At 43.9% G+C, this 24,213-nt stretch overlaps 1 protein-coding gene across 2 annotated transcripts in view; it reads right to left on the bottom strand.

Annotated features, from left to right (window-relative positions):
- PARVA (parvin alpha) overlaps positions 1–24,213 on the bottom strand; it is a 138,505-nt gene that overhangs the window by 48,546 nt on the left and 65,746 nt on the right. Inside the window, exon 1 of one of the 2 annotated variants that reach the window (XM_036426508.2) lies at positions 13,124–13,166. The exons of the other annotated variant lie outside the window; for it this stretch is intronic. Coding sequence (XP_036282401.1) covers positions 13,124–13,151 — 28 coding nt within the window. The 5' untranslated portion in view covers positions 13,152–13,166. Of the gene's footprint in view, positions 1–13,123; positions 13,167–24,213 lie in introns of those variants that run through there. 2 annotated transcript variants of the gene reach the window in all.

Here is a 24,213-nt window from a genome sequence, read left to right on the forward strand (position 1 = left end):
GCCAACCCTGAGTCCTGCAAGAGAGAGAGCTGCAATTGAATTTTCTCAGCACAGAATATGAATATGATGTTTATCCGCCGAACCTCCTCTCACAATCTAAAACTAGGCCTGAATGTGCAGCCCCCGGTGTCTCGCAGCACCATTAGTCATAACTTAATAAGCAGATTAGATGCCCAGCGGAAGGTCGGCTGGGGAAAGCAGGGCGATGGCCTCCACTCCCGAAGCGCTCACCACAGAAAGGGGGCTTCGGCTTTTCTGGGAAAGGAGGTTTGCCTCTGGGTCCAGCTGTGCAGCAGAAAAACTACTCGAATGGGCTTTGGAGTTTTAAAGAGCTGGATTTGAATCCTACTTCTATTTTTATCAGCCACGGGACCGTATGCAAGCGACTGAACCTCCCTGAAATTCGGCCTAAACCCATTCACTATGAAAAAGGGTGTAGTGGACACTGCTGGCTTCCTCCTCAATATTTGTTTTATTTTTCCTCCCCTGCTGCTGAAAGAACACTCCTTTTGTTTCAGCATATACCCCTCCCTCCTATGTCTCTAGGTGAGATCCTGGTTAGTTTATACTAGTCACAATCATCTTAATTCCCTCAGCAGTGATGGCTCAAGCATTGTCTTGCAATGCAAAATTCTGGGAAATAAGCTTTGAGAGGAAGTTTCTAGAAGCTTCTAGATCCCCCCCCCCTCCACTTTAAGGAGAGGCCCAAGGAAGAGAAATTATCTTTCTCCTCACCAGTATTGCATCAGGATGCTAAGCCTGGATTTGCTGCAGCCATTTTGTTGCCATGAGGTGACTCAGCCCAAAGGAAAACTCATTAAGTTAAAGTTGGCAGAGAAGAGAGAGAGAAGGAAGGGGTTTTTCTTGATACAGTTAAGCCACCATTTCTAAAGCCACCCTTGCTTTATGTCTTGTTAGAAGAAATATAATAAGTTCCCTGATTGTTTAAGCCGGTTGAGTTGGCGTTTTCTGGTAATTGGGTCCTAAACTCCCTAATTGATTTATGAGACACCAGGATGATAAAGTGGGTGGATGAATACAGTAGGTCTGCAGTGAATGATAATTTTCCCCCCCCCCTTTTTTTCTCCATGAAAAACAGAATAGCTGTAGGCATCTCTCACACTCCAGAAACACCTAGAGGGACTCAAAGAATACCAGGCAGAAATCAAGGATGGAGAAAAGAATGGGCAGATTTCTAAAAATATTAAAGGGTCTACGAATGCAAGGCCAATAATTTCATTCATCCAACCTGTAAACATTTCTGGGCATTCTCCTCTAAAGCAGACCCTGTGCCAGCAAGGGGGATGAGGGTGTAGGGATTTGGCATGGGTCTGCCTCAATCTGCTCACAGGTAGCAGAGGAAGGCCTATAAACATAGCATACAGGACGCTGCACTTAGGGGTGCGAGACATGCAGCCAGAGGGCTAATGGGAGTTTCGGAGGAACAAGGCTGGCTAATGCTGGATGGGGAAGACCAGGAAGGATTCCCAGAAAGGGGGGCATTGGAATTGAACTTGGAAAAATGTAAATTTTCATCTGACACAGGTGCCCCACAAGAGGCACATCATGTGTAAGGGAAAAAAAAAAAAGTGTAGACAAACAGGGCAAGTGTTAAAAGAGTGGTGGTTATGTCTGAACATGGGAATGTAGGGAGGAAATGGGGCAGGAAGAAACAGAGGGGCAAGTAAATAGGTGGGGTCCAGGGTGTCAAGAGTTTTGAATTCATCTGTTCCCCAGCACTCTTGAACCATGCCCCTAGTGTCTACAGACAAAACAAACAAACAGCAGGGCAAGGGAGGGCAAGGGGGCCCCAGTGAGATATTTACTCTGCTCTAGATCCTTATCAGGATTCAGATAATTTATTTCTGGTCCTCTTAAAAGCTACTAAAAACTCACTTATTTTCTAAATGGCTCAAAGGTCCCTTACAGAAGATCTTGGAAGCTTAGAGACAACTACATTGTCTGGTAAGCAAAACGCAACCATTTTTCTTCATGTGAAAAATCAGCCAGAAAGAATATCTCTATATGTATTTTTTAAAACCTACAGTTTTTATTATTAACATGGTAATAAATGGTGAGAAACTGAATGTTTAACCCTAAAATTGGAAACAAGGCAAAGATATCTCTGCTCACCATGTCCATGAAAAATCATACTAAAAATTCTAGCTAGGGCCCTAGCCTGTATAGCTCAATGGATAAGAGTATTGGCCAGAAGACTGAAGGGTCCCAGTTTCCATACCAGTCAAGGGCACACACTTCTGGATACAAACTCAATCCCTAGTTCTGGTTGGGGTGTATGTGGGAGGTAACCAATCGATTTGTTTCTCTCATGTGATATTTTGCCCTGTCCCTCACCTCCCTTCCATTCTCTCTAAAAATCAATGGAAAAAATATCCTCAGGTGAGGATTAACAAAAAAATTAAAAATACAAAAAATTTAATTCCAGCTAGTATAAGAATGCAAGAGAAGAAAATAAAAGATTGGGGAAGAAGATATAAAACCATTTTTGTTTGTAGACTAAATGACTGTCTACATAGAAAATACCAAAAAATTGACCAAAACAAAACAGAACAAAAAACCCAGACTCCTGTAAGTAATAAGCAATTATGGCAAGGTTGACTAATATACAAAGTCAATTATTTTCCTATGCACCAGAAATGAATAATTGGAATTAGAAATTAAAAACAATTTCATTTATGGTAGCACCCCAAAAATGCAATAATTAGATATAAATCTAACAAAATATAAACAAGGATAATTATAGCATAAAATTATAAAACTCTGATGAAAAAAATCAAAGAAGATCTAGATTAAGTGGAGAGACATTCAGTATTCATGGATTGGAAGGTATAAAATATTAAGATGTTAATTCTAGTCAACCTCACCTATAGATTCAGTGCAACCCCAGTCAAAATCACATATTTTTGAATATTGACAAACTGATTCTAATGTTTATACAAACAGGCAAAATACCCAGAGTTGTCAACACAATATTGAAGGATATCAAAGTTGGAGGACAGACACTACCAGCCTTCAAGACTTAATGTAAAACTACAGTTATTTAGAGACAGCATTGGTGAATGAATAGACACATAGATAAATGGAGCAGAATAGAGAACCCAGAAATAAACCTAAATATATTCAACTGATCTTTGATAAAGGAGCAAAGGCTATTCAATGCTGAAAGAATAGTCTTATCAACATATGGTGCTAGAACAATTGGGAGTCCATCTGAAAGAAAATAAATCTAGACAGAAACCATACACTTTTCATAAAATTTAAATCAAAATGGTCACAGACTTAAGTATAAAGCAATATTAAAATATTTCTAGGAAAAAGAAAGCATAAGAGAAATCTATGTGATTTAGGGTCTGGTGATGAGTTTTTACCTACAACATCAAAAAGACAATCCATCATAGAAAAATTGGTAAGCTGGACTTCATTAACATTTCTACCCTGCAAAAGATATTGTTAGGAGGATAAAAAGACTAGCCATAGACTGGGAGAAAATATTTACAAACACATATCTGATAAAAGAGTTGTATGCAAAATACAAACATTCTAAAAATGGAACAGTAAGAATACACCTCAACTACAAAATGGGCAAGAGCTTTGACCAAACACGTCACCAAAGAAGATGTATAGATGGCAAATAAGCATAATTGGAAATGAATGGAGTCTGTGACCAAAGGCAAAAGGAACAGCACATAAGCACTGTACTCTAGTTAAATGGTTGGTAGATGGTAGAAACTAGGTTTCTCACTGTTGGATAAGGATAATAATAATCTGGCCACTCATATTAGAGGTCTCGTGCATTAATTCGTGCATGGGTGGGGTCTGGCCAGCCTAGTCAGGGAGAGGGGACAGGGGTGGTTGGCCAGCCTACCTGCTGGTCAAACTCCTGGTCAAGGGGACAATTTGCATATTAGCCTTTTATTATATTGGATATACACTGAGTGGCCAGATTATTATTCGTTCAGGGATCGAATTCCCAATTAAATGAATAAATAGAGGGTATCTCCTTTGTAGAATTCCAAATAATTTATGTAAATCCTGAGCCCTTTAAGAAGAAAAACATGACCCCCACACTCCTCAAATGTGGCATCTGCATCGTGGCTTCCTTCCACAGAGAACAACATAAAAGGGGGAACAAGAGCATCTTTACAGTGGAGAAACCTGACAAACACTACAACGATAAATCGTGGGATTTGAGGTGATATGTTGATTACAGCACTTACTTCTGTGCTCTTCCTTCCCTAAACCCATAACCCTATGCTAATCATGAGAACAGCATCAAATTCTAGTAGAGGAACAACCTAAGAAATACTTGCTTAGTACTCTTCAAAACTTTCAAGATCATCACAAACAAGGGAAATCTGAGAAAATGTCACATCAAGAGGAGTCTAAGGAGATGTGATGGCTAAGTGTAATATGGGACGCTGGAACAGAAAAAGGACATTAGGTAAAACAAACAAAAAAAACAAACTAAAGAAATAATATATCAATTCTGGTTCATGAACTGTATAACAAATGTACATATTAATGGAAAACATTCATAAGAGGAAAACTGGTATAGGGCATCTGTACCATCCTTGCAATTTTCCTGTAAATCTAAAACTATTACAAAAATACTTTATTTTTTTTTAAAAACCAACACAAATTTTCTATTTTTCCAACCAAATATAGTGTTCACTGGGAGAGGCACATGACTTTATGGAACATACATGTGCCTTCCCATGACTAGGAGACAATGGTAATTTATTCAAATTTTGCTGAGCCCTATGGAAGCATTTGCACAAGAGGCAAGGCACAAAGACCATTTAAAGGCCCTACAGTGCAAGCTGTACTCATTTCCAAGTGAGAAGCTAGGTTTTCAGAAAGAAGTGCATGTTTTTTTGTTTGTTTGATTCCAGGGCTGAGATGAGAAGCTAGAGCTTCTCCATAGCTTAGGGATGCCTGTCTGGCAGAGTCATTTCTGCTTTCCCAAGAGGGTGTTTGTCCCACTAGTACAGGAATCACTTCTCTGGAAACAATGTCTACTCATGGCCCCTGATGGGCTTTTTGTGTTAGTTTTCTATTGCTGTAGTAACAAATTACCACACACTCAGTGGCTTGAAACAACACAGATTTATTATCCTTATGGTTCCACAGGTTAAAAGTCCAACGTGGGTCTCACTGGGCTAAATTAAGGTGTTGGCAGGGCTATGTTCCTTTCTGCGGGCTCTAGGGGATGATCCATTTTCTTGCCTTTTCTATTATAGCTTTTAAAGGCCACCTGTACTCCTTGGCTTGTAGCCCCTTCCTCCATCTTCAAGCCAGTAATGGGGTAGGGGAAAGTGTCAAATTCTTTTCACACTGCATTATTCTGACCTCCTCTTCCACTTTTAAGCACCCTATAAGTACACCGGGCCACTTGAATAATCCAGGATAATTTCCCTATTTTACAGTTAGCTGGTAAGCAACCCAAATTTAACCCATGTAAGTTAACATATTCACAGATTCCAGGGATTGGGACCTGGACATCTTTGGGGGCCCATTATTCTGCCTATAACAGCTTTCCTGGTTAGTGGGACAGGTTCTGTTCTCAAAACTCACTCTTGCCTACAACATGTGGGTTCACTTTTTCTCTGTGAGATTGCCAAAAGAAATGCAAAATCCCAACCCTCTCCATCCCAGCCTTTAGACCCAGAGTTTTATTACTTTTAACTAAAAGGATACTTATTTTAGCAGCCGTAACACAAAGCACCAGGGAAACGTGGGAGCCAGCTCGTGGTGGCCTCAGAGGACTGTCAGGGTCTCGCTGTACTCCGCTCTACTTGACACAGCTGTTTAGTCACCAGGGTCTGACATCCGGCCCTTGGAGGGCAGCCAAAAAAAGGGAACTTAGAGGCTGGTGTTGTGATGGGAGCTGACAGGGGGATCTACAGTCCTGAAGTCTTATCGTTTCCATGAGCCTCTTTATCTTGGTCAGCTTTATAGCCTCTGTAGACTTGGAAGGCTGCCAAGCAAATGGCTCCTTAACATTTATTCATTGTTCAGCCGAACATGTAATTCAGCTGCCCTCCAATTGAAAGTAAGTATGGAGGGAGGTGGATGCATCATTGGCTCTTTGAGCAATCAAGACGGTCTGAATTAGAGCATCGGTGGAGGTCTCAAGGAAGCCATGGGAGTTTAACTACAACACTGCACAGCACAGAGCGTCCATCACCAAACACATCACCCTTCTTTGTCTTTTGCTCTGCCATGTCCTGTTATCTCTTTAAATTGTTTCATTGGTTATATTCTTTAAATAAATTAAAAATTTTTAATTTATTTCAGAGAGGAAGGGAGGAGAGATAGAATTATCAATGATGAGAGAGAATTATTAGTCAGTTGCCACCTACACGTTTCACACTAGAGGTCCAGCCTGCAATCCAGGCACGTGCCCTGACCGGGAATTGCACGTAACCTCCTGGTTCAAAGGTCGACGCTCAACCACTGAGCAACACTGGCTGGGCCGTTTTCTTGGTTTTAAAGGGCTGCTCCTCCTTAAGCAGAAAATGATGTGGATGTGCCACCGTAGGAGTTGGCGCACTGACTACCAGGGGCAGCATTGAGTGTCTGCCCCCTGGTAGTCAGTGTGCATCATAGTGACCAGTCGTTCTGGTCATTCCACCATAACGGTAGCTTAGGCTTTTATTATATAGATGGCCTACTTTTATTGTATTATATAATCTCATTAGCTTTTCTTATGCCATCAAAAGTATCACTTCCCCAACATCTTTTGAAGGTACACGCATATGCTACTTAACCGTTCTTTAACTCGGGGACATTTAGGTGGTTTCCAGTTTTGGGGGAGGTGGTTAACTCTGGATGGTTGAGTCATCAGCCAGCTATGAAGGGTGAGTGGGAGCCCAGGCAACGAGACCAGCTAGCGCAGAATGTGGGGCCCCTGGGGACTGGAGTAGACCACAGGACCTTCTCTCTTTCATGGATAAGAAAGCTATAGTCTAGGAAGTTTAAGAAAAGTTTAAGATTCTTTTCTGGACTCTGAAAACTTTCCTAGAAGATAATTCTAACAGCCATCTCTTTTCCCTGGTATCTTAGTTTAGAGTCTTTTGAAAGCAGAAGAAATCCCTGGGAAAAGGGTGAGGGGAAGTGACAGATCATAGGAAAAGCCATCGAAAGGGGTGCATGTCACTGAACTGGCCACCTAGGGGCCACCGAGCCTCCTACGCCATGTGGGCTCTATGGAGAACTGTGATTTCCCCAGGAGCTCTCCCCGTTAGTTGAGGTTACCACAGGATGTTGCCTCTTTGTATTATACTTCCAGGCTTCCCTGGGTAACAGCTGAGAGGTTTTTGGAAGCCAAAGCCATAGTGAAGTAGAGGTGCCAGGTTCAGGTAGCAACCTGCTGTGCGTACCAAACTGTCTACCACAGTCGGGCTAAAACAAGAGGTGGCTGGGGAATGTGACATGCAGTACAGATGCATCTGCTGTTCACTTAGAGATTCAGGGCACCAGGACCCTGCCTCCTACTCCCCCTAGGAGAGACATCCCAGGAGAGCAGGTGGTAGTTAAAGCATACATAGCAACCAATCTGGAAGGGGAATATAGTCTTCATCATGGATAAAGCACACAAGAATGGATGCCCTGCAGAATCCTATTCTTCACATTATGACCCTAGGTCAATGCCATTCAAAACAGACATGTGCCTAGGCTGGAGACTCGGAGATGAAGCAGGACGTGAGTCTTGCTCCTGACTTGCTCAGGTCCAGTTTAAGAGGAGCTTAGGTAGTGGTGGGTGGGCAGGTTGCTCCCATGAGAGCATGATCTCTAAAGTCAGGAGTAGGGAGGTGACCAGCCACAGGCAAGGCCCTGGGCTGAGGGTTTCTGTTCATTCCTCATCATCTACAAGAAGAAGGCGTCTCGGGGACAGAGCTGAAGCTTTGGGACCAGGTTATCCTCACACCATCATGATCATAGCGTCTCAAGAAGTCCATGCCTCCTGCATCTGATGGGATGGAGACTTGTAAAATATGCTCTTTCCCTTCCTCCCACCCTTGAGCGCTGATTGAGCACCTGCTGTATGGCATGCATTATTCTAGGAAAGAACTAACCCTTGCCCTGGGAAATAAGTCACATACACCCGGAGTCCCAGTGGGCTGAGGGCCAACACAGGCATGGCTCCAGTGACGAGGGAGCCGCAGCTAGCCTTGCGCTGCCAGGAGGGGCCAGGGAGGGCTTCATGGAGATGGTGGTGCCAGGCCCTTCTGTGGCTAGGTCTCTGTTCCTCTCTCCTTCTCACTCCCGTTTGTCACTATACATCTGTGTGTCTATCTAAAGAACACCCGTGTCCTCCATTATTCTGGAGCTCCAGGAGAACGGAGGCCTTGCCCACCTCTGCTCGGCAGCACGCACCCCACAACACGTGCTTGATGCTCACTAACTGGATCAGTGAATGGTGTGGTCGTGCTGGCCCCTGAGCACGCCACACAGCCAACAAACAGCTCTACCTTCCAGAGCAGAGCCAGGCATCAAACGCGGGCAGGTCTGGGCTTCAGGAAGAGGATAAGGGACTGGAGGCAGCCCGGGAGAGCTCAGAGAGCACAGACACATCTGGTTCTGAGCGTGGGGGTCTGGGACATTTCATTGGAAGCATTTCTGCTTATCATTTCGATGTCCTCAGCACAATGACCAAGTCCTGTCCCAACATGGGGACTGTCACACTAGACGCGGCAAAACGTTGTCAGTCGTGCCCGCAAGAGCCACGGCAGCTCCCTGTTTTTGTTTTTCTAAAACCAACAATCCTTGTTGACAGCAAATCTGTACTGAGAACCTATTAAAGAAATTGTAGTAAATCAGAGATGCTTTAACTGCCTGTCTGGCGTCCCGCTGATTGCAAGCTTGACACTTGACTGTAGCTGCCTTTGTACAGTCTTCCATTTGATTCCATTCCCCGGATAATTACTGAGTCTTGACTATGTGCAAGGCAATGTGCTGGGGCCTCGTTCCCATTGCGTCTTTCAGGCCCAGAGTATAATTTAACTTATGGACAAAAATAGATGGGCACCACAGGAGCAGGGAGTGACAGAGGCCACCAGAAACTGGGCGGACTTATTTCAAAGAAGATAACATTTTTACCATGTGAGCAAGGTGTGCGGTAGCTGGTAACACACACACACACACACTCACTCATTTGCTTTTGTATGCATTCAACAGTATTCCCTGGGCCAGGCCTGGTCCTGTGTCCTGGGATCAAAGGGATGAGTGAGAGACCCAGTCCCAGTGTACAGCAGAGTATCCTATGGAAGCCAAAGCAGTATCACTTAATGCTTCAGGAAATGGAAATCAGGGAGGACTTCTCAGAGGAGACACTTCCTTTGCCTCTTAGAAGAGTAGCTCACCAGGTGAAGAGGGAGGAAGACATACAAAAGATCGTGAGATGTGAGAACAGGCATGCTTTCAGGAAGACTGTGGTAGAGGAATGAGTCTGAAGGGTGTCAGAGGTAAGCCGAGGGCCAGAACAGACCAAGTGTGGATTTCATCCTGAAAGCAAACAAGAGCCACTGAAGGATAAGAAAAGCAGGGCTCTGCACGTTTGTAGGACGGCTGGCAAAGGCTCCCCAGTGGACTCATCTAAGCAGAAGTCTTCCTGGGATGGACCTACTCCAGATAAGGCTGTCTGTGCTGGCCTGGGCTCTGGCCAACCCAAGGGAGATTTTGGATGAATCCCAGTCCAACCTCCTATTTGACTTTCCTTCCCTTCTAGAGTGGAAATCATAATACTTAGCTCATAGGGTTATAATGAAGCGCTGATCACAACACACACACACACACACACACCGGCCAGCCTAGTAGGACAAGCCTAAGTAAGCTTCAGTATCTGTCATTCTACCCTTCCCCACGTTTCCCAATGCGTGCCTTAGTCATGTGTATCAGCACCCGGGGAGGGAGGGACTGCTCAGAGATGATCTAATGCAACAAGAATGACTTTGGCAAGCCAACAGAGCTCTAAAACGAAGTTGGAGGAGACATTAAGAAATTATGATCTATCCCCTTGTCTTGGGTTTCAAACAGATGACAAGAGACAGATGATGAAAAGATAGAAAAGTAAAAGGCTGATGAAATGCTTTACCAAGCAGGACATTTTGGAGCAAGTGGCATTCTGAAAGGGCCCAGGAGGGTGGGAGAAGGGCTATATGATAGCTGTCATGGAAACTGGAAGATGGGTCCTGGATGGTGATGGCAGTGGGGGGATGGCAGTGGTGGTTTCAATGGGTGGTGATGCTGTTGATAGTGGTGACTGTGGTTTAGAAGAATTTTCAGAGGTGGGAAAAAGTGGTGCTCACTATCCATAGCGCCTGACTGTGGGCCCTAAATAATAATGCCATTTTCAACTTAAAGGAAGCAGGGCTCTTTGGAGAAATGGCTGGTTCTAGATCAGAGGCAGAAAATATACTAGATGAGCCTGGAACAGCTTATTGCCAGAAACCAATAAGTCATGAATTTCTACTAGGTAGGGTCATATCAAAAAGATTTTCATGGGCCCAAACCAGAAAACTTTGAGCACCAATAAGGACAATATCTGCACTATCTTGAAACACAGCAGATATATTTAAACCCATGAGTTAATAATGATACCAGAAAAACAAAACAACACCTCTCTCATCACCTCTGAAGGATGCTAAGAAAACCACTCATTTTGAGAAGTGGTAAATAAAGGGGAAATAATCTAACATTTAGCCTATCTTTCTCAATCAAAGGTACCTGTGGCTGACCAAATACTTATAAAGGAAAGTTTATCTTTTGAAATCATTATAGATAATATATAACAATGAAATACATGAATCAGATATATAACCATTTGGAAATCCTAATGAATTAACATATCCAGGCAATGATCACCAATGGCTTCTCACAAATGGGAGACAGAAAATCAGACATAATGACTCCCTTGCCCCCACTCCCCCAAATGACACAACACCATCAGGGCCAGCTATACCTACCAATTTTTCAGGGGTCAGAGGGGCATGTTATCTGACATGATCAATGTACAGCTAGCAAAATCTAGACTGTGGGAAACTCTATAGGTTTCTTCCATAAATATTTCTCAAGAAATAAAAGAGATCTGAGAGAATGTCAACGAGTTGCAATGCCCAGGCCTTAGTTTGATCTTGATTCCAACAAGCTGTAAAAATAATAAATGAACCCATCAGAATTATGAGACAGAATAGCTGAAGATGTTAAGGAATTATTAAATTTTGTCTGCATGTCATAAAATTGTGTTTCTTAAAAGAATCCATATCTTTAAGAGCTATAACTAAAATATATATATACTGAAATAATATGTCTGGAATTCACTGCAAAAGAATGTACTGGCAGAGGCTGAGGGTCAGATGGGACAGATACGTGAAATAAGATCGACCACAGATTAATCATTGTGTTTAAGTGGGTGAGGGTTGATTGAGGGTGTGTGACACTATTTTTTCTGCTTTTGTATATGTTAGACACTGTATATAGGGAGAGGTTCTTGTAGTTGTGTTTTTTGTGTGTGTGTTTTTTTTTCATGGTACTTCACAACTAGATTCTGGATGTGGGGAGAAGAAACCCACAAGCTTGTTTTGTAAAATAAGGAGACAGATCCAGGCAAGTAAGTAAAAACAAGGTTGATCTGGAAAAAAAACAAAGCAGCCCATGTGGCAAGCCTAGATTAATAGTCTTAACATATAATGATTTCATTATAAAAATCCATAAGTCTATCAAAAATCCCTAAGGCACAATGCTAAAATAAATTAAGTGGCGATTTATCTAAAGATAGAGACACATAAGTAACTAGAAAATATTGGGGAAAACACTGCTTTCCCTTGGTCTCCACAGAGATGTAAATAAAACAATGAAACGCTTATCAGCAGCCGCCAGGACCCTCTCAGCACCTTCCTTGCCTCAGCCTCTGCTCCACGCACACCCCCCCCCCCCCCGCCCCCCAATCACCAAAGGGTAAACACCAGCTCTGCTCAGCAGCCTTCCAGGGGTCAAACAGCTATGTGACCCCAGGCAGCTCTGGACATAAAGTAGCCACATCAAACCCTCAAAGTCTCCTCATTTCCCCCAAGAATTGCTGTTCTCTCTGTCTGGGACCTTCCACACAAATGCTTTCTCAGAGAGTGCAAATGAATGAATGTGGGGTGCATTCATTCATCAACTGGGAGCGGGCTGTTGATCTGTGATGAAAGCACTGTTGACCCAAGTGCACTGAGGTCCAGGTCTCCCCTCCACATCTTCGGGGGAACTAGTTGAGCTCTCCAAGGCCATCCCTCAGGCGCCTGTATGCCTGCAAGTTGCTCACGTCTAGCCTTCCTACTCCTTTACTGATGGCAGTCTTCTCAGAACTTGGACCAAGGAGCCCAAACTGATGTGACCTTTAACCTGTCAAAACCCATGGGGAGGCCCTGCAGCCCAGCCATAAACCCAAACATGTGAATGTTCAAACCATGTTTAATCTGGGTGAAAACTGAGTCGAAAACCCTGCCAAGAACTTGCATGGACATCAATCAAACCCATTTCAGATCCTGTCTTAATCTATTTATTCCAAACAATTGTGGGGGGGGGGGGGCGCGCGGCGGCGGTTGGGAAGGCCCATTAGGCATTACGGACTATGAGCTCTTCAAGTAAGCTATTTGCCCTGTTCATACTGCTGTCACTAATGAGAATGACAACACCCTCTCGGCTCCAGCATGGTAGGAAAAGCGTTTCGCAGACTAATAGCTCACAGAGGCCAAAAGCTGCTTTCTACACTTTCAGAACGAACACTTAGATTCACCAGGAACAGGACAGCAAACAGTAAAGTCAGGTAGAGTTGTTCTTTTTGTAAGTCCTTCATCCCTTGATTTCTTCATCCTCATCTCCTCCCTCTACCCCTAAACATCACACATCACACACATCACACACACACACACACACACACACACACACGCTAATGCAGGTCAGTTTAATATTAAAAAACCTTCAGAGGCAAGAGGAGGGGGCATCTACTATTTCAGAAGTCCAAACACCAGAAATGAGCCAGGAGCTGGCCAGGGCACTCCCAACAGAGAACCACCCCCATGGTAGCATGCCCAACTTTGTCTAGGCTCTGACCTACCTTTAGGGCAAAGTGCCCCGCAGCCCATGGTCTAGGACGTCAGCCACAGTCATGGTACCTTGTGCCCAGAGCCGACCTCTCCGCGCAGCCGCCACACCCCTCTGCTTCCAGACTGATTCCCAGAGGTCTGGAGGGCTGCAGAGCTATAGGATCTTTCAACTGTGTCCTGAGGAGAACGCTGCCTGCTCGATACAACTGTCAGCTCAGTGCATCGGCCGAGAACAAGTGACTGCCTATATAATTTAATATGATGCCACATGAGACTCCTAGACCTGCTGCAAAGCAAGCAGGAGTCTGCCTCTTGCCTCTTGGCAACTGGAAGTCTGGATGCCTGTCTGTTGTTGCTGAGTCTGGGTATACACCTAAAGTCACTGTCAGAGCTGAGCAGGGGTGCAGGCGGGGCAGGGGTGCAAGGAGTCAACTGCTGGGGGCTGATGAGAAGTGAGTGTCATCTGGGGGGATGTGACATTTCTTAGTCCACCCACAGAATCAAAGTCATAAGCATCTCCTTAGGGAGAGGCCAGTTGTGGGCACAGTTATGTGACCCCAGGCAGCTCAGGATATAAAGTAGCCATGTCATGCCCTCAAGCCTTTGCTCAGTTGCTGTGGGGAACCTGTCTGTTCTGGAGAGATGAGCTAAACTCGCAGATAGATAATGAAAATGTGAGGGCATCTACCTGAACACTATAGACATGGATTTATAATCTTCAGCATGTGTTAAGGATGAGAACCAAACAATTTGAATATTTGTAATTGTCGCCCTTTAGGTTTCTTGTCTGGTTGGCTTCATGCAAAGTCCTCTCAGGGGGAGGACGGACCCGGTACTGCGCCTGTTTCATGTGATCCAGCAGCAGCAGCTGGGCTGTTTCCTCAGACACTGGGACCAGTTCACCTGGGCTCTGGTGGAGCATCCCTGTGGAGTCCCAGGACTGGTTCCCAAGATGCCGGATCTTGGGGAACGTGGCAGGGATGCCCACCACTGTGGTCAGTCCTCCAGGACCCTGTGCCCAAATCACCACACCCCTGGAGTGGGGAGGAAGACAGCCTGCTGAGATCAGTCCTAGGGAGAGTCTCTGGGTTGGAAGGAGGCACCATGGCCAAACAAGCAGGGGATTCTTCCTGCTCCATCTGACCCCAAAGGCCAAGGTGCAGATCGTGCTGGGAGGCAGTGCTGCAGAGGGGCTCAAGGATGCTCAAGAGACAGGAGCATCAGAAACCTGGCAATGGCTACCGGTGCATTTGCCAGGCAAGGCACTTTGTGTACCGGAATGAAGGGTGGGAGGGTTAGACTCAAGGAACTAACCCAAGCCCTCCTTCCCAGTCCCCTCTAGCAGGCTGGCAGCTCCAAGTGACAGATGAGGTTTTTATTGTTATTGTTGGGACTTGGGGGGTGTGAGGAGGTGGTAGCAGGAGGCTATCTTGGGTGCTTTCCCCTTTTTGGATAAGGTACTACTCTAAAGCCCTATGGACCACTTAAAATAAGGAGAAATCTGGAAAGTAACTGCTATGCTACCCAAAACAGGGCCTTTTCATAATTATCAGCTTTATACTTAACATCTAAAAAACACCATATTCTTCAAATAGCTAATACCTAAAAGGCACAAAGTATGCAAATACAGCTCACATTTTTAAAAAATTAATAATTATTATGTGGCTGGCATTACCGTAAGTTGACCTTGCACACATTATCTCATTTAGTCTATGGGATGCAGAATTTATTAAAGTGAATTTATGTCATACCTGCTACCCACCACATCGGAGCATGTAAAAGAGAAGTCTAGAAATAGCACTGCAGGACTGGGCTAAAAGGTTTTGATTCACAGCAAAGGAAATTTAATTAAGCATGTAATGTCAATTACTGTCATTCCTAATCATATTACACCTCCCCAGAAATAATACAGATATAAAAGTCTAGAGTTACCTGCATGTTTGATGTAAATAGGATAAAATTATCTAAGTTCTGAAAATATCCAGATATCAGAAGGAAGAAAGTATCTCCACCTAGCCTCACGTGTCATCAACTTTCATTAGGTAGGGACATGAGCATCGAGCCGCAAGGAAACCCATCCTTCCTCTAAGAGCAAGTCGTAAGGACTTCCAAAGGTGCCTCAAAAGCTGGGGTGTAGCCCTGGCTGGTTTGGCTCAATGGATAGAGCATCAGCCTGCAGACTGAAGGGTCTCAGGTTCAATTCCAGTTAAGGGCACATGCCCGGGGCTGTGGGCTCAGTCCCCAATGTGGGGCATGTAGGAGGCAGCCAATCAATGATTCTCTCTCATCATTGATGTTTCTATCTCTTTCTCTCTCTTCCTCCCTGAAATCAATAAAATTATATATATTGATTTATACTTATCATCTAAGAAACACCATATTCTTCAAATAGCTAATACCTAAAAGCTAGTGGTGATTATTATTTTGCCAGAATCTTAAGACATCACATCAGCTCATAATATGCTTACAATCTATAATAGCTTAGGACTTCTCAACAGAGGCACTGTTGATGCTTCGGACTGGGTTATGTCTTAGTTGTGGGAGCCGTCCTGTGAATCACAGGGAGTTTAGTGGTATCTCTGGCCTCTCCCCACTGAACCTGAAGAGCATCCACTCTTGATCATGACAACTCAGATGTCTCCAGAACATTGCTTAATGTGCCCCAGGGAGGGTAGGAGTGGGGAAACATGCCTCCATAGAGAACTATGGGTCTAGCTGGGAATTATAACGTATCCACTGGAAGAGAGACAATGGAATCTGCAGTCCTAGGGAAAGGAGCAACAGTGAGCCAATGAGGGGAGTTCCTCACGGAAAGCCAGGGGAGGCTGCTTAGAAGACAGGCCACAAATGGTATTCATGATGGACGATTCTGAATCTATGTTCCTTTTGCTAACCATAAAAATTAGTTTATTGAGATCTGACATTTCAAAGCAAATTAAACATCATCTTTTTAGTATATTAAAGCAACTGTAATATACTGAATATAATTTTCCATTACATATTGTTCCCTCCTCTCATCAAAATTCTGATACAGTTTCTTGGCTAAATTTCACCCCACATTGATTCAGAGAAGCTGGCTGGGGGAGTGAAGGGAGCAGGAAAGGGAACCTTTTGGGTCACTCCTAGAAAACTATGGAGTAACGCCCAATTGACATCTGTGGAGATGATGCCAAAGAGGCAGCATATGAGTCTGCTTTCATGAGGAGCAATGTCTTGCCCACCCTGTTCCCCAGATGCTGCACCCCATCCCATTCCCATGATTGGAACCTTCTGACCTTCATCTTTAACTTGGTCCTCCTCAGTGTCCAGGATCCAACTTGACCTGAGGTTGTTTTAGACTCAACAGCATCATCACTTGACCCTAATACAGCACTTGATCCCCGTACTTGACAGAGGTGAGGAGATTAAAAAGCATTACAAATTAGCAGTTATAATACAGTCATAGGGATATAAAGCACAGCTTAAGGAATATAGTGAATAATATAATAACTATGTATTGGGGTCAGGTAGGTACTAACTAGACTTATCAAGTAGATCACTTTGTAAGTTATATAATGTCTGATCACTATGTTGTGTACCTCAAACTAATATAATGTTGTATGTCAACTGTAATTTAAAAATAAAATAAAATGGGAGAAAAGGGGACTTAGTACCTCAGCTATAGTAGCCAGAATAATGGCCCTTCAAAGATGTCCATTTCTTCATTTCTAGGACCTGTGACTGTGTAATCTCACACAGCACAAGGGATTTTGCAGATGTGACTAAGAACGATCTTAAAATGGGGGAAGAGTGTCCTGAATTATCCAGTTGGGTGCAGAATCACCCAATTCCTTTCCTGAGAAGGGTGCAGAAAAGGGAACCTTTTGGGTCACTCCAAAGAGATGGTGAGTCAGAATCCAGGTGAGTCAGAATCAAAGAGAGAGGAGATGATGTTGGTTTAGAAGACGGAGAAAGGGGCCCCAAGCAAAGCAGTGGCGACAGCCTCCGGAAAAGGATGGGAAAGGCGAGACGGGATTCTCCCCAAGAGGCTCCAGAAAGACACACAGCCCTGGTGAGACTGACTTATGTCCAGTGAGTCCCATGTCAGACTTCTAACCTACAGGACTGTAAGGTTATAAATGTGTATTATGTGTGTGTTTTTTAAGGAAAAGCCCCACACAAACAATTTGTGTTCATTCCCCAACAATGGGAGTGATCTCTAGGATGGGTAACTGGAACCCTACAGAGTTTCTATCCTTCCTTTCTGTTTTTGCCTTTTATAAGTTTTAATAACATACAGGGTATCTACTTCCAGAGCTAATGACTGAACACAGAGCGCTCACACACACTGTCCTCAGGCTCCGCTCCCCGGTGTTTTCTACCATGAGAATTCAGGTGTCCAGTGCTTTGCTCAAGGTCACACAGAAGATGAAGGGTGCAATTCCACAGACACTCTCAAAGGATCTGCGTGCAAGTGCTTAGTATTTGCCTTTCTGGGAGCTGCTGCCCATGGGAGCAAGACACCAGTGGGACCTGGATTTCCCAGACGAAGCCAATAAACACAAACAGCCTGGGACCCTGGCTGTGCATTCTGGCCCCTGGCATCTTGCTGGGCACATGAGGTGTGCCAGAGCCCAGAGTCGATGCACACCAGTTCTTAATGGCTGCACGGTTACAGGAGGGATCGGGGTAAGGTGCTGGCAAGTTTCACATTTGAACAAGGAACTCTCCCCCCTCTCCACCTCCTATTTTTGAGATTAGCATTTGAAGCTTTAAAAAATACCATACAAAATATACACTAGAGATTGTATCGGCTTCTCCCTGCAGTTGTGGGAGGGGTATAATTCTAGTGATCCTTAATAGTTGGAAATGAAGCCATTTCACACGAGTATAAACTGCTACAGTTGAGGATTTGAGTAGCTCATGGAACCTTATCACCTGTTAGAAGCAGGTGGTTGGGCATTCATGGGCACTTTTAGGAGAGAGAGGAGACAGAGGGTTCCCCAGCTGGTGAGAACAATGCCATACTGAAAGTAACTGCCCATACCATATGGAGGTAAAGCATCCAGCATTCAGCTATGGGACAATCTACACACCGTAGGGAATTAGAGGCATGTTCTGACTTTCTCATTTTTATAAAACTGGGCTACATGTATAATGTCAGAAATCAAGAATAATGAAACAAGGAAGCAGAAATCACAGAATTTTTATCATAGGAAACCAATGAATTGTACCATTTAGACTCTTATTGATCCTTACAATTAGACAAAACTAGCTTTTACATGACCACAATCATTACTGCCATAGAGTTCCCTTGTATTTTTGTCACTTAACATTTCAAAATACATCTTCCCTAATACTTACAAAGTGGACATATTTGATATTTTAGTGATAACATACTTATCCTTGACTATTATAATGTATTTAAGTTACACAATTATTGGTAATTTGGGTTGTTTAACTGCAGGTAAAACTATCTATATTCTTTTCCTTGAAATTTCCAAAAGTGGAATTGTTTGGGTTAAAGTAAAGGATTGCTTTTTTGTTGTTTGTTTAAATATGTTTTTATTGATTTCAGAGAGAAACGGAGAGGGAGAGAGGGATAGAAACATCAACACTGAGAGAGAATCATTGATCAGTTGCCTCCTGCATGCCCCCTATTAGGGATCAAGCCCAAACCCAGGCATGTGTCCTGATTGGGATTCAACTGTGACCTCCTGGTTCATGGATCGATGATCAACTACTGAGCCACACAGCTGGGCAAGGATCACTTTTGTGTCCTATTTTACATACCATCACTTTGTTTTCCAGGAGGAAAAAAGATATAATACCTTCTGCAATGTATGAATATATCTGTTTCCACGAAGCCCTGCCCATGTTATGTTTTACACTTTTATTTATTTTTGATAATGTAATAGGTGTGATATGGTAACCCATAGTTGTTTTAACTTGAATGTATTCAATTACCTCTCTGGGATTTGTTTACAGTGAATGTTTTTCTTGTGTGAATTATCTACTCATATCCTTTGAACATCTGTCCAATGAAATCTTTAAGATTTATATAAAACTCCCCAAAGTGTCTGGATATTAAGTTAATAGCTGTTATGTTTATTGCAACTATTTCCCTAAGCTGTTGCCTTTCTTTCTACCTTTTAGTTTTGTTGATTTTCTTCATATTTTTATATATATATAAAAGGCGGGTTATTTTAAATGTAATTGAATCCTTCAAACTTGTCACCGATAATTTCTTCAATTGCTTCAATAGTCAGAAAATTGTCTTTTCTCAACAATTGGGATAAGTATACCATTAAAAACATTAGCTCTTTAAGCCATCTGGCATTTGTTGTGGTAAAGGAATACAGCAACCATATTTTTTGAATCAAAAATTGGAACATGTGATCCAAGTGCTAGTATTCTTATGGGCAAAATGGGACAGAATATTTGAAATTGAGACTGTCCTGGGAAATTGAGGACATATGGCCTCCGTATGTATGGAGCAAGCTGTTATTTTAAAGGTACAGTCCCAGGCTTTGCTTTTCTCAGCTCCTTTCAGGTCTAAGCAACAGAGATTTTTTTAGCCTAAGGCTCACCTTACTGGAGTCCTGGGCCCAACCCCATTAGGGCAGGCAGGATATCAGTAGAGTCAGTCTCACCAGAAGAAAGGGTCTAGAATTAATTATGTTGCAAAAGCCCTGTGCTTACTCCTCCATATCAATCTCTGCTTTCTGCACCTTGCTCCCTGCACCGGAGTGGCTGCACCAATGAGCACCCTGGCATTCTGCCTTCAGTTTAAGTTAGACCAATGGGAAGTGTCCCCAAGAAGAACAAAGAGAGAGGAGCTTGGGGCACTGATTTCCTGATTCCCTTGCTGTGGAGTCATCAGGACCAAGTGCTCTGTCCATTGTGGGGCCTTCCTCACACCACGGTGTCTATGTTTGAAATTCAATAACCCTCAGATCTAGGAGTGGTAACAGCCCCCCAGGGCTACCAGCCCAAGGATGAAGTTTATTTAAATTATTTAAAAAGTAACTCTTTTAAATACACACTTTATTAAACTGTTTTCAAGTTACACCGTTTGAGTGTGTGTGGACCCTGACCATACACCAGGATCCAAGCTGCCTCAGGGAACAAGAACAAGTGCGTTCACAGGTAGTTCCTCCCGACCCCATCATCAAGTCGGCTCTGTGCATCTGTGCACCAATGGTTAACAGCCTAGTTTTCTTTCAGAAGCAGAGCCCTCTCCTAGACCGAAGCTTACAAGACAATGTGGCCAGTCCCTTCCCTGGAAGATAGGACTTCTCAAATCCACGCATTACCTGTAGAACTGCTTAACCCCAATATACTACTAGGCACTGCAATCTAACTTGAAATCCTGAATTTCCTCTTCTGTTACTACCCTATCCCAGCAACTTTCTCTTCCCAGGCAATGGGTTTGGGGAGCCGGCACGGCCAAGGCATACTCATCCCCAGGGTGCCTTATGTGCCATGCCAGCTAGGTTCAGTGAACCCCAGTGGGGGCGATGAAGGATTGAGAAAAGACAGATAAGAGAATGAAAGCTGGGACTCAGTGGGACACTGCTCTCTTGATGGGGACCCAGCAATGCCAACACCCACAAGCTGTGTCTATTTTATAGCCAGATGCCACAAGGCAAAGTAAGGGCGTGGCCAAGATGTTTACAACATTCTCCTGGGTTTCAGTCCCACTCAATTATATGCACCTGTTCAAGTTTTGTTTACTTGCAGCCTATATCACTTAGGCTTGTGGGGCCACGTGTTCGGATCATAGGTTCAAGCTTGCAACTACAGCTGTTGGCTATAATTGTGCTGGGAGGGCTTTGCCCTCCAAGCTGGGACTTGCACGTGGCCAAGAGATGACTGTGCCCTCTCATTAGCCCAAGGCTTGAACCTGCCCAAACTCTGTAGCTGTACCCCACAGTATGGCAATAGCCAGTAGCTTCTTTCTTCAGTGGCAACGAAAGTCCTAGAGACTATATAACGCCTTTAAGATACACTGTGCTGAGTGTTATTATACATAAAAATGGTTCAGTCATAGTAAACACTAGGTGATAATTGAGCTACTTATTCCTGGTCCCCCATACCTTCATTAGTGGGGACTTATTTCTTCTTCTTTTTATTAATGATTTAAGAGAAAGGAAGGGAGAGGGAGAGATAGAAACATCGATGATGAGAGAATTATCGATCAGCTGCCTCCTGCATGCCCCCACTGGGGATCGAGCCTACAACCCAAGCATGTGCCCTGACAGGAAATCAAACCATGACCCTCTGGTTCATGGATCAATGCTCAACCACTGAGCCACACTGGCTGGGCAACTCATTTCTTCTTGGCCCTTGGACATTGACTCTACTCTGTGGTGTTTGTGGAATACCTCACAAGGCCACCTATTTCTACTAGCCCACCTCTTAGTCACAGCACTGCCTGATGCCTTACTCTTAAGTTCCCATTAATAACTTAGAGTCCACTTCTGCTAAGTCCATACCACTTGGGGGCAACACTGATGTGCCCACTCAATGGAGAATCCATGAGCAAAGAGAAACCAAGAATGTTAAACCTGTCTCCGTGAAGCTGTCACACAGCCCCAGAAGTGATAACCTCTAGGTTCAGCTCAAGTGCCCATTGAGGCAGGCTCAGGACCATCCAACCATATTGTAAAGGACAAAGCAAACAGGAACAAGGTAATGAGACAGTAAACTTAGGCACAGACAACAAGGAAGTGGGGATCACAAACTTGAGATTTGGTAAGGCTTTGGAGGGGAAGAAGAGCTCAACCTAGAGCCTGGAGGAGGAGGAGAGAAAGCAAGTCCAATAAGAAGGTCTTAGGGACAGGAATTAGCAGCAGTGATGACTATATGAAATCACTGTTGGCAGAGGGCCTGGGGTAGGGAAAGCAAAAATTATGCTACACTTGCTTCCATCCCAACACCAATGTGCTCCTGACTGGTTACCACTAGGCTGTGTCTCTGAATCGCCAGGGGAATTCTAGGGGAACCATAGAACAGAGTTGATAAGAGCAGGTATCATTAATAAAGGCTCACTGAATATAGAAATGAATGAATACACTTAGTCCTCTTTTTGTTAAAAGTCGAGAGTTCAACTTTCTATATTTGAATCCTGTATCTGTAGGAGGGAAAGTAGTGTCACCCAGGAGAGGAAGCAGAGATGGATGCATTTGAATCCTGTATCTGTAGGAGGGAAAGTAGTGTCGCCCAGGAGAGGAAGCAGAGATGCATGCTTTAAGAAGTCAACAAGCATCATGAAACACCTGGATACAGCTTCCCAAAGCAGACGGAAACTGCCTCCATTTCATTTAGGGCTGCAGCAGCCTCTGCCTTCTACCCTCACGAAGCTTCAGGGCAGGCTCTTGTCCCTCTGGGTCCTCAGACCCAGGCTTAGCATCCAGTTTCTCAGGGAGCCTGGTGAGTAGCTCGTAAGAGCTCTGCTCTTTGGCAGTATGATAGAGAACTCAACTGGTGCACCTGTGCACACCTAAGTAGCATAGGTTTCCTGCCTTGAGCCTAAGACTTCTGTGCTACACAATGACTGTCCTCTCCACTCTTTGTAAAATAAGCTTCAAGCTCTTAGTGCTACATTTATTGCCCTGAAAACACAATGTCTTCCCCTGTATTTCTACACCTGTCTTTGGCTCCATGTCCTCTGTCTTCAGGCACTGACCATCCATCATCCTAGGTGAGAAGCTCAACGCCTTCCTACTACTAGCACTAACAACTTACAATTGCTTAATGATTTGCCAAGTTTGCACATGCATTTTATTTAATTCTGTAACAACACTGCTAACTATTAGATATCATGACCTCCAATCCACACTGAGGCTCAAAAGTGCCAGGTCCCCCAGCAGCAGCACCAGGCACTACCTGAGGTATGGACTCCTTTTCACTCATAGTTACTGCTTCCTTGTTTTTTCTCACTCAGCCCAATGAAGTGAGATCAAGCTGCACTGATGACCTCCTATTGAGTTGGCCCATGCATCAAATCAGGGCTGGACTAGAAGGGTATGAGGGATGAGGCCTCCTCCAACTCAGGGCCTCTCTGATCCTACTCTCTCAGTCTTTCAACCTGCCAGCAATGTCCCACATAGTAAGCTTCCCCTCTCAATTTCCCTCAACTTACCACATGCTATGCTTTGACGCTCAATTACAACTATACTTTTTTTGATGCCAGGCAGTGAACTGGATAGTAATTCCATATCTCTGACTTCCTACAGTGTTCTGGAAAATTGTGTTACATCGGGCAAATGGAAGAGCTAACATCAGTGGGGGTGGGGGGATGAGGAGATCATAAAAATGTAACTGTTTTTGTTTCATCCTGCCTCCATCAGCAGATTTGGTCAGGGACCTCTCTCTGAGTCACCAAAGGCTATAAAACTTGCTCTGATTTACATCTGTAGGAAACAGAGTTTGTCTTGCATTTTTTCTTTCTAAAAAATTACTTTTTTCCATTCCGAAACCATCGTTTATTCCCTTCTACATGGAATTTCTTGACAATACCTCAGGATGAAAATACACACACATAATAGCTTTTCAGCTTCATGGTGTAGATTAACCAGAATCACTGATTTCAACAAGAGCCTGGAGGCTTTAAGCCAGTTACCCCAGAGCTATTCTGTGAGATTTAGCTGGGCGGTCCTCTCCTCATCAATTAAGTCATGGGAAAAGGCTCAGGATCACCAGTGATCTCACTTGGAGAATGATCTGTAAGGAAAAACATTTTTTTTTTAAGTTTTCTTCCATAGAGTTTAGAGGTAAGGAGCTATTTTAATTATTTTTGGCATCTGAAATATGGCAGATGGTCTAATCTTTCACATCTCTATATTCTGAACTCTATTCCAGAGGAAAAACAAAGAACCGCAATTTAGCAGAGGTCATGAAGACCAAGTTTATAACTGCAGCCCCCTCTCCTCTACTCCCCGAGGCTAGGCCTCTGTGGTTATGGCCACTGCTCTTTAGCTACAAGCAACAGCCTTCCCCCTCCACCGTCCCCTTCTAGCCCCACTCCTCAAAGGAATTAATTAAGGGAGATTTTTAACAAGGAAGATTCTGTGGTCGGCAGAATTCTAAAATGGTCCCTCACGATTTTCTATCCTAA

This window comes from Pipistrellus kuhlii, unplaced genomic scaffold (genome assembly GCF_014108245.1).
Source record: "Pipistrellus kuhlii isolate mPipKuh1 unplaced genomic scaffold, mPipKuh1.p scaffold_m20_p_9, whole genome shotgun sequence".
NCBI lineage: Eukaryota > Metazoa > Chordata > Mammalia > Chiroptera > Vespertilionidae > Pipistrellus > Pipistrellus kuhlii.